Source organism: Dreissena polymorpha, chromosome 5 (genome assembly GCF_020536995.1).
Source record: "Dreissena polymorpha isolate Duluth1 chromosome 5, UMN_Dpol_1.0, whole genome shotgun sequence".
In the NCBI taxonomy this organism is placed as follows: domain Eukaryota; kingdom Metazoa; phylum Mollusca; class Bivalvia; order Myida; family Dreissenidae; genus Dreissena; species Dreissena polymorpha.
The window spans coordinates 2,471,802-2,489,059 of NC_068359.1; the positions used below are offsets into that span (position 1 = coordinate 2,471,802).

Sequence of the window (17,258 nt, forward strand, 5' to 3'; positions counted from 1 at the left end):
AATTTGGATAATGCTGAGTTTATATCGATATATAAATTCATTGATTTTGATATTCTTAAATAATAATGAAGCGACCGACCAAATAAATAATTATTTTTTGATAATTATTGTTGTATATATTAAATAGACATGATTTATGTTTGAAAACGGTCGTCGTAACGTACATGTTAAAAACTTACAAATGTCACTTCCTATGTGATTTAATTTAGTTTCTGTGTGTAATGCAAATGAAAATATTTGAGAATGGTACGTTTGTATTAACACAACTGCTTATTTATACTGCTACATAAAATAGGTCAAAGTTCTGTCTTCAAATTATAGACACACACATACGAATAATTACTCATTTAACAGCAGAATGTAATAACATCATCATAGACGCAAAGTACATTTAAACCCAACAAAATACATCAATCCATATACGTGCATCATGCATGTCATTTTAATCGAAGGTGTAGACAGGACGTGAAGCGCATGCGGTCTTGATTTCAGTTGTCATGTGATCGATATGGTTATGACCAGTTTCTTGTGTGTTTGTCCTAGCGGTCCATGCGACGATGACTCTTTGCTGTAAAATGAACTCCAATGAATTCATAAACATTAAAGTTTGAACATGTTTTTTTTTTTAAATACGAACCCAATCCGAGGAGAACAAATCTTAAACCGTTCTTTATTCAAGATTATGAGTTCTTCTGCAGCGTAGACAAGATTCTACTTTTGAACATTTATTATAGATAGATTTGAATATCGAACCCAAAAGAAATCACCATTGGAGAAATTCCTCCAATTAGGTAAAGCGAGAATCTGTCTAAACAATATATGATAACATATATGGCAATACGACACAAATAAAGTGACCAACGCCCATGATTATTGGTTATCCGCTTAAAGGCTCGTCGAATGTCAAATGTAACTCAGAATTAATCACAAAATACGCCGAATGTAAGTTTTTAATTTTTTAAATGACCACGTTATCATTTCCAACGTTGAGAATTTTCTCAAGGCACATTCTGAAACAAAACTCTTTTCATTATTTTTGGATTATTCTTGAATTATTTGCCTTTATATCCACTGGAGCCTTACCGTTAGAGCAGTCAAGTTGCTGGCGTGATCAAGTATATCCTGGTGATTCATGTGGTACTCATAGCAACCGTCCGCGGCAACCACCATCCCCTTGTGCTGGAATTAAATCACAGAGTCAACATCGCCAAGTGACGAAATCAAATAATACACAGACTTTTTTTATAATCAACGCCGCCTTGTGCTGGAATGATACGGCTCCTTCCTGTTTTTTAATAAATAAACATCGCCTTTTTGCTAGAATTTTATCGTACACTCAGCCTCATCTGTCCTTGGCAAGAACATTTTACACGACTTTAAGTTCTTCATACACGGCACAATACAATCGGTTTTATAAATTAAAAATGTAGATTGAATGATAGTCTAAATTGAGAAAAAAACTATTAGTATTGCTAGCAGTCTTTGCACATTTACATGTTCGTGAAAGAAAGAAGTGTAAACTATCTGTGTAAACTGAAACGCGCCGTTTCAGATTGACATACATGTAAATATTGTTAGAACAGCTGAACAACAGTGTTCCCAATATATACTATTATTTTGAATTGCTATAACCACCTTGATATTTGATAAAGTAGCATCCAATTTGTTAAAACTTACAAATACTCACATGATGCATGTCAAAGAGAACTGTTGGTGGGACGGTGGTAGTAGGTGGCATGGTAACCGTGGTTGCACAGTTCACCACCGTGACCTTGAACCAGATGAAAATGGTTTCAGCGCTAGTTTTATGGAAAGTCTAAATCTCCTTTGTATAAATTACTCTGTATCCAGAGTCCATCATAAAATATCATCATATTATAATCCGCAATCGTTAAATGTAAATGTATCTTCATTCGGGTGAGTAGTGATCGAAAAATTTGTTTAAGTTACATTGCCGCTTCAGTAGCACATTATAAAAGCTTAAAAAGGCGGCCACATGGTGACCACATTAACGCGTGTTAAATACCCACGTATATAAGCATAACCTCATCTTGCGGTTGGCAGACAGAAGTATTAAACAAGGCCTTTAACAAGTAAATGCCATGCAAGTAGGTTATTGTGATAAGTTAACTTAAAACAGTATCTATTGTATATAGTGTTCTTAATATAATGTTCAACAGCATGACAATAGTAATAGTAACATTTATTATCACTCGTGGATTTATGTTCAGTTTTGAATTTTCAAACGTTGATACAACGTTCTATACAGCGTTGTATCTCTCTTATAAATGGCTCCAGTAACATAGTTCAAACCAAATAATTGCGGAGAAAAAAAAACATATGCTAAACTCACCACGGATACAATTGTGAGCAAGCACATAGCATTGCATTCCTGAACAACATACTAACTTTATTCATATTAGATCAGTATATGGAGGAAAAAACATTCTAAACTCACCACTGATAAAAGTAAGAGCGACCACATGCTAGCAATTCTTAACTATTCCTGTGTAGGTGATTCTTAAACGTGCTTCAATTCTCCTTCTTTTATAGTGTTTCTGAAAAGGCCATCGGTTGTTTATACTAAGTTTTTAGACCTATGCTCTATGAATCGGTTCTATAAACATGTGTTGAATCTAAACATGTGTTGAATCAAATGCTAACTTTTCATTTTGGACACAGCTCAACAAAAACAACAACACAACCCACTTGAAGGACATTTTTGATCATCAAGCTAGAGTTAACAATGGTGATGTTGCTTAATGATACAATAATATGGGGATCATTATTTTATATACTTAACCACATTTAAGCATAATATATTTAGACATCAAACCAATAATACCTTTTGTATTGCCTGTCTTCTGCTGTAAGTTAGAAATTGAAAACATCTTGAAGTCGAGGCTCGTCCAGAATTATCAAGTTGATTATTGTTTGCAATTTTGAAAAGATTATAAACAAGTTCAATCAAAGAAGTCGAAACAAAGTGATAATATAGCATGGTCTTTTCCGTGCATTTTACATATTGGACTGACATTTCTTAGATTTTATGTGTGTTTATGTTTGTTTGATTACAGTTAAAATCAATTAATAATGTTGTGTTTTAGTTGCACATAAGTAAAATGTTTCTGAAATATGCATATTTTAAACTATATTGCGATATTGATGTGATATGTATGTTATATTTTAAACTATATTGCGATATTGATGTGATATGTTTGTTGTTGAACACTCTCAGCGTTCGCACTTACATCAAAACGTAAGTGCTCGTGTCTCAATCAGAACATCACACTCATTGTGCCAAACCGAAATAAGCATATACTGTGATTAAAAAAGACTTATCCGAATATAAACATGTTCTTATTAAATGTATGCGCATTTCAGTGAATATATACGTGTCCTTTTGTATATGTAGGTATATAACATATATTGTACTTCGATTGGAACAACAGTCTACGTTTTAATTGAGTCACATATGCAATCTCATAAAGCGGGCCTCGATTTGTCTTAATTATTGAAATCACGATAATAAGAACGTGATTTTATAAAATACAGAATGAATCACAGTCCAACTACATTTTGTGATAAGACTTTATTTTCGTGCAGTGCCTGACATGAGGTGACGTAGGTACCTGGAGCCAGAACGTGGATGTGTTCTATTTAACTATCATGAATGTGACATAAATAACACCAATTTAAATCAACTTGCATACAGTTTCAAGTTTACAGATGATCGATTGCATTTTATGGTTTGGAGCTTTGTTTAGCCTTTAAAACATTATATGAATATACATGTTTATCAAACACATCTCTTCAGTAAACACTGAATAAAATACTTAAATAAATGCTATTATTGGACAATTAATAACTCTTAATTTATGGTAAATTCTGATTTCATATTGAAATATTGTTTATTAAAAATAATGCCCACATTTTTAAATAATAGTAAAATGAAAAGAAAATAAGATAATTTAAAAAAAATATGACCTAGTATGCTTTAAAGGGACCTTTTCACGTTTTGCTAAATTGACAACATATAAAAAATTCTTTCAGATTCGCAAATTTTTGCTGTAGTTACGATATTTGTGAGGAAACAGTAACACTGAACATTTACCATTCTCTAAAATATCCATTAATGATTATAGGCATCTTTCGAAGATTTAAAAACATGAAAATTATAGAGCGTTGCAACGCGAAACGATTGAATAATTTGGACAGTTCTGTTGTCTGACGAGTAGGTCACGCGAGTTCTGTATCGTGTTTTTTTCTTAAAATATGACTCAATAATTGTGAAAATATTGCAAGATATATGCATTTCCAGAAAGGGAAAGACCAAGTTCATGAAAATCGCTGCACAATTGATGAAGTAATGACTGTTCGAACCGATGCACCCTATTTTCGGGTCAGTTTGAGTTTAATACATTGTTATATTGTTATATTTAGATATTTGATAGTAAATTTTTTTTCAGAGAAGTTGATTTTTCGTTAAAGTTTGATTATTTTTCATAAAATATGATGTTTTACTAATTATTATCATAGCCACACGCTAACCACCTGCGCTTTAAAGTTGAGCTAATCTTTTACTGAAATTCTATTCAGCGTGACAGCTGAAATATTTGTAATACAGTTTTTATGTCATAGATGTTTCAGCTCAAAGCAAAGTATAAATAATATTTGTGTGGCATTATTTTCAGAAATGTCACAGTTTTTATAGTGTAAACACTGTACTACCATGTTTGGTTGTTTCAGTGACTGTTGCACAATATACGGCAAAAATCTATATTTAAGAAATTGCATACATTTGTGTATTTTCAGTCGTAATTGACTCCTGATCAGCTGCATAAAATGATAGCATTTTGTATTACATATTGTGATGGCATCCACAAACTCGTTATTCCTTTTTTTGGATTCTATTTAACGGGGAATTTTAAGTTAGATAAAATGCATTATTTTAAGACCTAGTGTGCAGTATCGTCACATCTTTTTTAAATAGCATTCAACGCATTACCATTCTGCGCTGAGACCTTTGGTCGGGGAATCTCAGCAATATGGTTTCTTTCAAAACTGGAATGCATTAAATGGACCGTCAACCACAAATGACGAAAAAAGAAAAGTTCTGAAATACCGTCTTTTTTTTACAATAATTAGTTTATATTGATTTAAATATCACGATTGGTATATAAGTTGAAAAAAGTTGTTAAGTTTTCATATTTTCATATATTCGGTAATACAATTTTACTGGGTATAGGTACAAGGTAACTACCAGTTAACTACAGATAACGCAAGTAGATTAATCATCATCGTCATGTGGTAAACCCAGGAATGCAAATTGTGCTTGTGTAGTGAATTTAATCAATATAAACTAATAATTGTAAAAAGTACGGTATTTTAGAACTTTTCTTTTTTCGTTGGTTGTGGTTGACGGTCCCTTTAACATTATAGCTTCAAAAACGAGTCTTGCAAACTAGGACTGTTCGCGCAGATTATTTAATTGATTTCTGACGGATATTTTTAGCTTTTAGATTTCCTAAAACAAAACATAAAGAAACTATCGGCGAAAATGCAACCTGTTATTTGAGGCATGTACAACACATATCCCTCTCATATGTACCACATGCACGCCACATTGAAGTTATATACGTTTCGCATGTTGATCAAGGTGAATCACAGTCAGTGCTATTTAATTTCACATATAGAGAATACTGGGTCGGTGCCGAATAAAGCAAAGTTTATTTTGCGAGGCTTAGAAAATCTGAACCACGAGCCTTGGCGACCTAGTATTCGATTTATCCCATCAATTTTCTTAGTCGTAAATTATTTTGTTTTAAATAGAATAGGAAAATCGAACTACACGGAAAATCCCAAAGTTATTTTAAGCAAACATTGTTTCATTATTTTAATTGTGTCGAGCCTAATACATTTCAAAAAGATCAGTAACTAACCTGTTTTTCTGTTTATCATACCTCTACGTCCCCGATTTTCAAGAAATAATGGAAAAAAAAACACTAAACAACTGCAGCTTTGGCATGAAAGAACATGCATTGTGTCGTATGACGTGTTAATAATGACGTCACGAGTACGCGCACTTAATATTTGTAAATAATGTTTATTTGATTTTTGTCGCATTATGTGCTAAAAATATATTACATCTTGGTATCAAATTGTTCGTTTTGTTGAATCTGATTCGATTTTACTAAAAATGATAACTTTATAGTTGATTCCGAGTAATATGACCATTCTCCGCCGCGCGTGACAGCTATATTTCAGCACTGCCGAAATAGAGGAAAATTTATTCCACAGTGGTTTATTTCGACAATGCACGTCTGATGATGGGATAAAATGCGATTTACAATCAGTACCATGTAATTTCACATAAGATATATCTTATGATAGGTCATGCGATCAGTCATATGTGTTGCAGATTAAAGTTTACAGATATGAAATGCATCTTTAATAAAAAGTTTGGGAAACCGATATTGTTCGTCGGACACTTATTTTCGTTGATTGTTGCGGGTCCTTTCAACCACGAAATCCAAAGTGAAATGAATGCTAATGTCTGAAGTCTTATATTGTACCTTTTAAACATTCACGAATTTAAGATTTAACAATGCCAGATTTAATGTATCCACAAATTTGCATGCCAACGAAAATAAATCAATCTACATTAATCATTGTTAAGTCATTACCTTGGGAGCTTGTTTATTCATGCATGGACAACCTTACAAGGATATTGTCTAGTGGACAAATGTTTCTGAGAATTGAAGAATGCCAAAAAGCTATCAATGTGTGTGAACACATTTGATTGCTATTATCATTTGATATTTTGTGAATTATTGATTTTTGCATGTTTATGTATACCAACATCATTCTGAGATGTGTTTCTTTAAAGTTGACATTATGAGCCTTTTAATGTCACTTCTTGGCTACTACATGCCTTATAATGTTTGTATTTGATAATTTTTAGAGGATGGGATGTATGATTGCTGAACGATGTCATAAGTCTTTTTTATGCAGAACAGACATTTTAGCGCGCGTAAAATGTTAGTGCTTGCCAGGTAGCGAACAGATATTTTATAATTGTGATTCAAGCTATAGGAAAAACATTCTTCGCTGGACAAAAATACCCCTTTATTGAGGTATATCCTTCAAGCATCATCTTAGATGCTTAGAGCGTGATTTTCAAACTAATCTCCTGATACACTGAAGGAAATGTCAACGCACATAGTGTGTGTTCCTATCTGTTAACAATAATGTTCAAATAATTTATTATTATATAATATTTATTTTAATTTAATATCCGCATCATTCTTTTGATTTCATCGATTTCACGGATGATCTTCTTTACCAACAAAAACAAAGATTTATGCGGTGCATCAGAACTTTATTTAGTAGATGTGTATTTTTCTCATTACTGAAAGCATGTGTATTTATTTTAAGTAGTTAGTAGTTGCATACGAGTGTTTATATTATAGAATTAAATTGCATTTATAAGTCTTCACGCAGAGCCCGAAAACAACTGAACAATTTGTGTTGAAATGTATATTCCTTCAATTATTATATTTATTATATTCAAATGCGAAATATATGAGATGGATATGTTTTGTTATTGTATAATGTTACAATAAGCCATGTATTCACAAGACGAATGAAAATACGAGTACCTGTGAAATTCATGTAAATGCAAGACCATATTTTCTTGTTTAAACAATCTCTCTTGACCAATTTTTTTATTTTCTATTTCTTATCATAAGAACAGTTTGGATAGTGCGCAGTTTAAATTGGTATATATAGTAATTGACTTAGATATAATAAAAAAATACTACGCAGCGACCGAATGCATTCTTATTATTTAGTGATACATATTAAGACATACATGAATACTGTCTGAAAACAGTTGTTTTGTTTATGTTTGAAACTCACAAATTGCACGGTTTATGCGATTTAATTTTAGTTTGTACCAAAATGACAAGACCTGAGGATTGTATGTTTGTTTCCACGAGAACCACTGACTTGTAATATTGCATTAAAGTAGGTCAATATTTTTACTTTTAATTATAAATACACAAATATGAATGATAAGGCATTTCAATTTATTATCCAGTCAAACAGTAAAATGTAATAACATCATAATTTACTTTAATTACATTTAGATCAAACAAACACGTCGATCCATATACGTGCAGTATGCTCGATATTTTTAATCGAAACTGTAAACAGGAAGTGACGCGCACGCGGCTACAATTTCCGGTGTCATGTGGTTGATATGGTTGTGTCCAGTTTCCTGTGTGTTTGTCCTAGCCATCCACGCATCGATGACTCTTTGCTGTAAAAGTGAACTCAAATGCAATCATAAACATTAAATTTTGATTATGGAATTTGATTACGAATACACGCCTTGTAGAACAGATCTTAAACTAATCGTTATTCAATATAAAGAGTTCTTATGCACCGTAGACATAACTCGACCTTAAATTCATTGATTATATATAGACTTGAATATTGAAATCCCATAGCAATCCGTTTACGGTAATTAGGACAAGTAACCAATTATCTTAACTAGACAGGATTCCATATGCAGCAATACATGACAAATAAATACAACACAATAACGCCAAATGTAAATTAACATCATTAAAGATTGTATTTCTCAATTTAAATATAAAAAAATATTCTTGAAAAAAATTGCTACAATTTTAAATTGCCTTACCGTAAGAGCAGCCAAGTTGTTGGCATAATCAAGTGTATCCTGGTGGTTCATGTGGTACTCATAGCAACCGTCCGCGGCAACCACCATCGCCTTGTGCTGGAATGTAATTGTAACATTGATGCATATGACACTAAGCAGAAAAACCTTTGGCGGCATTGTGTTGTAGTTAAATGAGACATCGATGCATATGAAACTTGTTCTCATCAAACATTATCGAAAACCACCATAAGATAATGTTGGAATTACATGTATAATGAACATGATTCAAATTATTGATATAAATTATCCTCATAGCATCCGCCCGTGGAAACCACAATCGCCATCTCCTGGATATTACATAATGGGAGCAACACTTTTGAATACACGTATAAAGCACGTATGACGAACTCGTGTGCAATCCTTCGCTACACTTCTTCATTAAACATGCACTGCGGCAAATCTGGGAATATAGATCTATACCGTGTAAAAGGGCAATTTGTAATATTTTTCAAAATTATAGAAACCTGACAAAATCTTCAAAAACAATCGTATATAAAATTCCATCTTTTTGCTAAAAACAAGTGCCAATGGTATTTTTTAAACCATTGTAAATTGGATTGAGGGCAGTTCTTATTTAATTATATTTATTTAAACAACTATACAACTATGCTCAATACCGGTATTCCACTTGCATGTGTCTAGAGATACTTTATCATAATTTCGTTACAACGGTCTTTGCAACGAATTTAAAGCCCTTTAGGTTAAGGGAGATAAACGTGGTACAAAAAAACGCACAGCATTCTATTATGTTGGAGGCAAACGTACGTGTTTCATGTCGAAAAGGACCGTGGGAGGAGTAGTCGTCGTCATAGGGGCAGCCGTCGTCGTCATAGGGGCAGCCGTCGTCGGCATGTCCGTTGGCATGGTGACCGTGGTGGCACAGTGCACAACTGCGACCTTCAGCAGAATAATATGGGTTTAGTCAGCAGTGCTTACGAAATAATTATCGATTAATCGTTAATTAGCTACGAATTAGAACGGCAAGGAATTATTTATTAGCCGATGCGCAATAATATTAGATAAACTCTTTCGGTTCTAGCATTACAATTGCGACCCACCCCTATCACACAATACAAACTGATAATATGTGAGGGGTAATGTAGGGGCCACTTGTAAAAAAATATAAACGATAACTATAGTTGGATCTTGTGTTATGTACTAAGAAGTTGGACATCTTAAATATTAAACGTTATGGCTTACGGGCACAGATCTCTTATCATATAATAATTAATGTGATAAGCAGACTATACTGATTTTACACACATGTTTATCTTAGGCGCCTATAGTTCTATACATTATATGGACATTTTATTGAAACCCAGAAATAACACGATATAGAAAGAATGCATCAAATACTGAACATTCAGTTCAGGCCTACAACTCAGTTCATGATAATGGGAGAAGTTTAACACGGTGCATCCTCAACCGGCAAACAGCTGTTATTTGGCTGTTAAAATCAATTGAATATTAACATAACGATTAGAAATTTTACTCTGTTTTGTTCACGTGAACATTTGAATACAAATTGTTCATTATGTCGTCATTTGAAAATAATTAAACATATATCAGCACTGGTTTCGAGGCGAAACACAACAAGCTAAATAATTTAACATAGTTCGTTTGTTACAAAGCAGCATTCGTTTTCATCAAAAGTAATCTATATAAGGATATACTAACCGTCGCAAGGAATACGATTGAGAACATGGTTGTGAGCTCTTGCTTTCCTGCACAAAAACTGCTGACCTATATTGTCATCGTGGTCAGTTTTATAGATGGTAACACTTATGCAATGACGTTGACCTTGATTTCCACTCTGTTTTCTTCAAGAAAGGCCCGACTATCGTCGTGTCATTCTATTTCATCAAGTTATAAGTCAAATAATAGAAACGTTCCATTATGCTTGAAAATATACTTACGCTTACTTGGGATTGGTAGGGGTTAGCAATCGTCGTAGCATTTTGTTATTACGTATAATGTGTGTATGCTTCACTCCTTGCCAGTAGACAGATAACAGAAACATTTCATGTTGTTTTACTTGTTTTGTCATTACATGTACATGTTACATGTAATCCAGAAGAGGATTTGGTTAGTGTGGTTGAAAACGATTGAAGAGTCCATAACACGTTTCAAGTCATGCGGTGTGTCTTTGCGTTTCCCTTAACCATAAAGGATATACCAGGTATGTGTTGTTGGCTTGTGCGATTTCAAACCTTTGAAGAATGAGGCATGTTTATATTTGCCATTGTCTTAAACAGTAGAATGTTTGACTTTAAATATCTATTGGTTTGTCGAATATTGTTAAATGTTTTATTTAATCTATATGGAATTCAGAACGTATTTTGTATCTATTGGAAGCATATTCTATTTTGATACAATGGCACTCCAGATACTGAATCATAATCAAGACAAAAATATTATAACTATCAGTCAAAATTATACGTGCAAGACATATCATACAATACTAAGTACAGGATTGAGACAGAGATCACCGCCTTGGAACGGACAGGATTGAGACAGAGATCACCGCCTTGGAACGGACAGAAGGACAGGATTGAGACAGAGATCACCGCCTTGGAACGGACAGTAGTACAGGATTGAGACAGAGATCACCGCATTGGAACGGACAGTAGTACAGGATTGAGACAGAGATCACCGCCTTGGAACGGACAGTAGTACAGGATTGAGACAGAGATCACCGCCTTGGAACGGACAGGATTGAGACAGAGATCACCGCCTTGGAACGGACAGAAGGACAGGATTGAGACAGAGATCACCGCCTTGAAACGGACAGTAGTACAGGATTGAGACAGAGATCACCGCATTGGAACGGACAGTAGTACAGGATTGAGACAGAGATCACCGCTTTGGAACGGACAGTAGTACTGGATTGAGACAGAGATCACCGCCTTGGAACGGACAGGATTGAGACAGAGATCACCGCCTTGGAACGGACAGGATTGAGACAGAGATCACCGCCTTGGAACGACAGGATTGAGACTGAGATCACCGCCTTGGAACGGACAGGATTGAGACAGTGATCACCGCCTTGGAACGGACAGGATTGAGACAGAGATCACCGCCTTGGAACGGACAGTTTTTTGTAACTACAGGATTGGGACAGAGATCACCGCCTTGGAACGGACGGGATTGAGACAGAGATCACCGCCTTGGAACGGACAGGATTGAGACAGAGATCACCGCCTTGGAACGGACAGTTCTTTGCATTGGCAATTTCAAACTGGCCAAAGGCTACCAAACCTTACTCCGATACAAAGATGAATTAACATTATAACACTAGTCTTTTATATGTATTAGCAGAGTATTAATTTAAGGGCATACAACATTATAAATAAGTGAACAATCGTTAAGGATTTTTTTTACTAAATTGGTTATCTTTAAACAACTAACAGTTCAACAATACTCTTCGCGTCTCGCCAAGGCATGAGGATATTTTAACGCCCCAGTGTTTTATTTGATATTGTTACAAGTAAAACATTGTGTGGTTGTTTCCAATCGCTATTGCTGCAGCATCAGCGTGACGTTATCTTCACGTCACTCTCACAAATCTTTCTTAATCATAATCTAATATAATTTTATCATGAAAGCAAATTTCAAACTATCCCAAATTAGATTGTAATACATGTAAGTACTGATTGATCATCAAACAAAGATTAAAATGTATAAAAAAAAATCGTGTAAACATCATAAGTTTGGGGCATGTGTGAATCACTTTTTAGCATTTATTTATACAAATATTTTATCTAGTTCGCACAAATGCAAAGAAAGCAATGAATTAATACACAGCAATATCTCGACTGGTCCAAACCTCTCACGATTCAAAAAATGGTTCGTTAATAAAAATGCAGACATGCGAGCCAATTCTCGCTTGATTATTACATGTATATTGAACATTGAACCAAGGGTCTTCAAAAGTCACGGAAGGTTAAACGGGGCCTCAAAAATCGCTGTGTTCCAAAGCATGCCATGACGTACGCAAATCACGATATTATCACAACATTTATTGGCAGTGATGTACCAAATCACGATCTTTGAGACAGGGTGATAAGGTATGATGATCGTGACATTCCCGACCGCAACGCCAAATGTTTGAATACGAAATAAATCGGGCAAAAGTCATTTTCACTGTTCTAAATAAAAGTTTTTTTCGAGTTTGGTTTTCAGTTAACTAAACTTGCGACGTGCTAATAAATGTTAAACTTTCAGACAAAACGTTTTTGCCTTTACATTATGGCTATGGGCGAGAGAACTTCGTATCAAAGCAAGGGGACAAGTTCACTGTCCTTTCCCTTGTTGTGTAAAGAATACAAGATGCTTTAATTATATTTATACTATTAGTAGGCTGGGTTGGCATAAAGAATGTACAGGCCAATTTTTATAAGGGCATTTATTTGCTAGTATCATACTTCGTTTATATAGTTTTATATCAAATACAGAAAAATACGTAAAAATATGTTCTGGACCAGGTACTATGGTATATATTTTCATAGTTCGTAATTATATCGTCAACATTAATTAAGTTGTCTTGATGTGAACATAAAACATTTTCTGAAAAAAAAGAAAGTCAATCTTCAGAATGCTTTGTTCACAACGTCAGCTTCAAGCAGTCAAAAGTGATTTAGTAAGCAGGCACATGTCAGAGACAATACCATAAATTTAAGAAATTATAAAACAATATTTTTTATGAACAAACAATGGGGTTCTTGCTAATGCAGCTGAAGTTTCACAGTGTTTATGTTTAACTTACTTCTTATTTATAAGGAATACTACTTAAAGTAAAACTTGCTAAGCCTATTGTTCAAGTATTGTTCTGTTGGGTTCGACTGAATCTGACTATACATATTTCCTAAGCTTGTTCCAGATTGTTTTTTACCGAATATAAAATAAGTTTCTATGATGCTGTGTTTTAGTGAGGAATTTATAAAAAAAAAATCCTAGGTGTAAACGTTTGCGATGACATGTATTAACGTGGTACTACATTACCAGGGTGATCGCGGTGCCCGTGTTGTTTACCATTTTAATCCATTAAGAATGCTAGTAACGCTGCTTGTGTAGTTCCATTGTTTAGTTGAATAATGCGATATGAATGTTGAAATATAAATGGCGTATTTTTTTGTTATTGGATGATGTCACATTCGTCAGGGTTGAAATTCAAGGACAATTTTTTTCACCATTTTTCAAGATTGTTTAAATCATAATTGAAGTTCTATACTGAAGTGCGGTAGTTTAATGTGAGGTAGACAATCGGATCGTCTGCAAACAGCGGGACATATGCTCTTGCCACTTCATGGCAGGCCCTTATAGCAAGGAAAAGACATGGAGCGATGAACCATTCCTGTGGCGCCCGGAGGTTAAAGGCGTTTTCCTTTTCGACCCGGACTCGCTGAAGAAAATTCTGGTATGAGTTTTTATATATTGTCATGTGCATATCTTAAAAATAAGTGAATAGTTTGAGGATGGGAATGATAATCTTTGTTGTGTTATTTGTCATTTATGTATAAGATATGTTCACAAATACAAAACATATGATTTATTTGCAAAACCTACTATTTAACCTTACTACTCACCTTCGAGTATGTGTTTTGTAATTTAAAGGAACCTTTTCACGTTTTGGTAAATTGACAAAACTTTGTTTTAATGTTTCAGATTCGCAAAATTTCGTTGTAGTTATGATATTTGTTAGGAAACAGTAATACTGAATAATTACCATGGTCTAAAATATCCATTATATGGATCTTTGGACGATTTAAAAACCTGAAAAGTATAAAGCGTTGCAACGCGAAACGCTTGAATAATTTGGAGATTTGAAGTATAAGCACGGATGACCGGGTGGTCTAAGAGATTGACTTTTACTCCAGGGGTCAGTGGTTCGAGCCTGTTTAGGGCTACTTTTTCTTTCTTTCTTTAATTTTATTCTTGTTTTTTACTAGAGCTTTTTAGATCCAATGTTGTATTTATCAATATAAAGCATTTAATGACAAACTTCAAGACATGCCAAAATCTGTGAAAAGGTCCCTTTAAATAATCACAGGCCCAGCTTGGTTAAGAAAGCAAACTTTTCTGAAACACTTTCCACAATACATTTTGCGTTTATTAAAAAGTACATGTAAATAGTTTCTTTATCAATCGCAAGCTTGTTTTGTATTTTCTACAACGACAGCAGAACTGTGTTAAAATAGCATTCACAAACTCACCCGCAGATGTATATAATTCATACTTACTTTATGTAATTACGCTTTCTAGTTTGGAATGACGGTCGATTCTTAAGTTTCATAGTTTGAGGGAGTTGTTCATTTTTTTTCTCCTTTTTTCGTCAAGTGTAATTAAAATATTTTACTAATAAAACTTTAATGTTTAGAATAGTGTTAAGTAAATATGTTTGCTCTGTGTTTTCGAACTCGGAACCCGAGAAGCACAAGCTAACATGCCACGCTACCACACGCTTGTTTTTTAACTGATAGGAAGTTTAAACGCCATGTCGGCGATTCGCGTTTTTGATTAACTATCGATTAAAGCGTAATACGGCTTATTATATTTCCAATTTCGATTTGTTGTATCAATAAACAGATATATATATATATATTTAAAATCTTGGTCAAGAGTGTTTGTTTGTCTGCTTTAAAATGATGCATATATATAAGATCTGGCACGAGTTGGCATATCATACCATATTGTTATCCCCACGTTTTTCGGAGAAAAAGTGGGGATATTGTGGTGATGTGCGTCCGTCCGTCCTGGCCACCTGCTCCTCCTACACTATTAGCACTAGAACCTTGAAACTTACATACATGGTAGCTATGAGCATATGTGCGACGGTGACAGTGACGGAAATTTGATCTGACCCCTGGGTCAAAAGTTATGGGGGTTGGGGCGGGGCTGGGTCTGAGTTTTTCACTCAATTTTTTTATGTTATTTTACATTAACTTCTTCATTTCTGCACCGATTTACTTCAAATTGATACTGAGCCTCTCTTATGACAATACGGTCAATCTCAACTATGCATGGCCCCATTACCAACTCTGGGGCGCCCCAGCCACATAGGCCACGCCCACCCAAAATTGCCCTTTACTATAATTTCTTCATTTCTACACCGATTCACTTCAAATTGATACTGAACCTCTCTTATGACAATACGGTCAATCTCAGCTATGCATGGCCCCATTACCAACCCTAGGGCACCCCGCCCACATAGGCCACGCCCACTCAAAATTGCCTTTTACTATAATTTCTTCATTTCTACACCGATTCACTTCAAATTGATACTGAACCTCTCTTATGACAATACGGTCAATCTCAGCTATGCATGGTCCCATTACCAACCCTGGGGCGCCCCGCCCACATAGGCCCCGCCCACCCAAAAGTGCCTTTTACTACAATTTCTTCATTTCTACACCGATTCACTTCAAATTGATACTGAACCTCTCTTATGACAATACAGTTAATCTCAACTATGCATGGCCCCATTACCAACCCTGGGGCGCCCCGCCCACATAGGCCACGCTCATCCAAAATTGCCTTTCGCTATAATTTCTTCATTTTTACACCGACTCACTTCAAATTGATACTGAACCACTTTTATGAAAATACGGTCAATCTCAACTATGTATGGCCCCATTACCAACCCTGGGGCGCCCCGCCCATAATAGGCCACACCCACCCAACATTGTCTTTTACTATAATTTCTTCATTTCTACACCGATTCACTTCTAATTGATACTGAACTTCTCTTATGACAATACGATCAATCTCAACTATGCATGGCCACATTACCAACCCTGGGGCGCCCCTGGGTCAAACATGCGGCGTGGGGATACGCGTCGGCCTCTGCCGCGCCATTTCTAGTATTAAACGAGTTCAGGAATTTTGTTAGTAAGCGAGCATTTGGCGAGCTTACTAACGAATTTCCTGGACGAGTTTATTTAAATATGGTATGATATGACAACGAGTGTCAGATCTTTTTATCACATGCTTTTAAATGAGCAAATTAAATAACTATTTACGCAAACATACCACAATGGAAATAAGTGAAAATTATTTTTTCTCTTTTTTGTGTTATCCTTGGTATTGTGTGTGCATTCCATAGTTTGCTATGTATATTTCTGTAATAATATATTTTATATTGTCTGCATTATGTAGTAACTATGAAATATTCATATTTTCACCAAATAAAATCAATCAATCAAACATAATAATGAAACCCGAATGTTGTTTACATTTCGTAACGTCATTTGACGTTGCAACGTCATTTCAGCAAAATAACAAAATGCGATTGGTCAATAAACGAAAACTAAGCTAATCAAAACGCTTAAAAATGTTGTATTACACATGTGTAAAATAAATAAATATGTAATGGTTGTATTACATGGGAAACAGGGTATAGCATGTGATAAATTCTAGCTTTTTTTTTACATCGGTGAATTTCTTGACCATTTTCAATAGTGGATGAGTTTTATTCTGAATTAATTTGTATGAATAAGTTGCAGGGGAATTAATG

General features: G+C 34.6%; 3 protein-coding genes across 5 annotated transcripts in view; 1 reads left to right on the forward strand and 2 right to left on the reverse strand.

Moving 5' to 3' along the window:
- Positions 1–334: 334 nt before the first annotated feature.
- Positions 335–2,593, reverse strand: LOC127832306 (uncharacterized). The gene is made up of 4 exons (XM_052357729.1): positions 2,459–2,593; positions 1,688–1,771; positions 1,084–1,179; positions 335–568 (listed from the first exon to the last, which is right to left on the reverse strand). The coding sequence occupies exons 1-4, from the start codon at positions 2,483–2,485 to the stop codon at positions 443–445; spliced, it is 333 nt and encodes a 110-aa protein (XP_052213689.1). The 5' UTR covers positions 2,486–2,593; the 3' UTR covers positions 335–442.
- Positions 2,594–8,071: 5,478 nt separating this feature from the next.
- On the reverse strand, positions 8,072–13,843 carry LOC127832305 (uncharacterized). 3 transcript variants are annotated; one of them, XM_052357725.1, is made up of 4 exons: positions 13,748–13,843; positions 9,512–9,643; positions 8,708–8,803; positions 8,072–8,323 (listed from the first exon to the last, which is right to left on the reverse strand). In XM_052357725.1, exons 1-4 carry the CDS (start codon positions 13,778–13,780, stop codon positions 8,198–8,200), a joined length of 387 nt encoding a protein of 128 aa, XP_052213685.1. In that variant the 5' UTR covers positions 13,781–13,843; the 3' UTR covers positions 8,072–8,197. The 3 variants fall into 3 exon arrangements, with proteins under 3 accessions (XP_052213685.1, XP_052213688.1, XP_052213686.1); XM_052357728.1 differs by lacking the exon at positions 13,748–13,843 and adding an exon at positions 10,663–10,769; XM_052357726.1 differs by lacking the exon at positions 13,748–13,843 and adding an exon at positions 10,424–10,637.
- A 62-nt stretch (positions 13,844–13,905) lies between these two features.
- Positions 13,906–17,258, forward strand: part of LOC127832256 (regulator of nonsense transcripts 2-like) — a 61,044-nt gene continuing 57,691 nt past the window's right edge. Inside the window, exon 1 of the mRNA XM_052357589.1 lies at positions 13,906–14,162. The gene's annotated coding sequence lies outside the window, so the exon portion shown is untranslated. The remainder of the gene's footprint in view (positions 14,163–17,258) is intronic.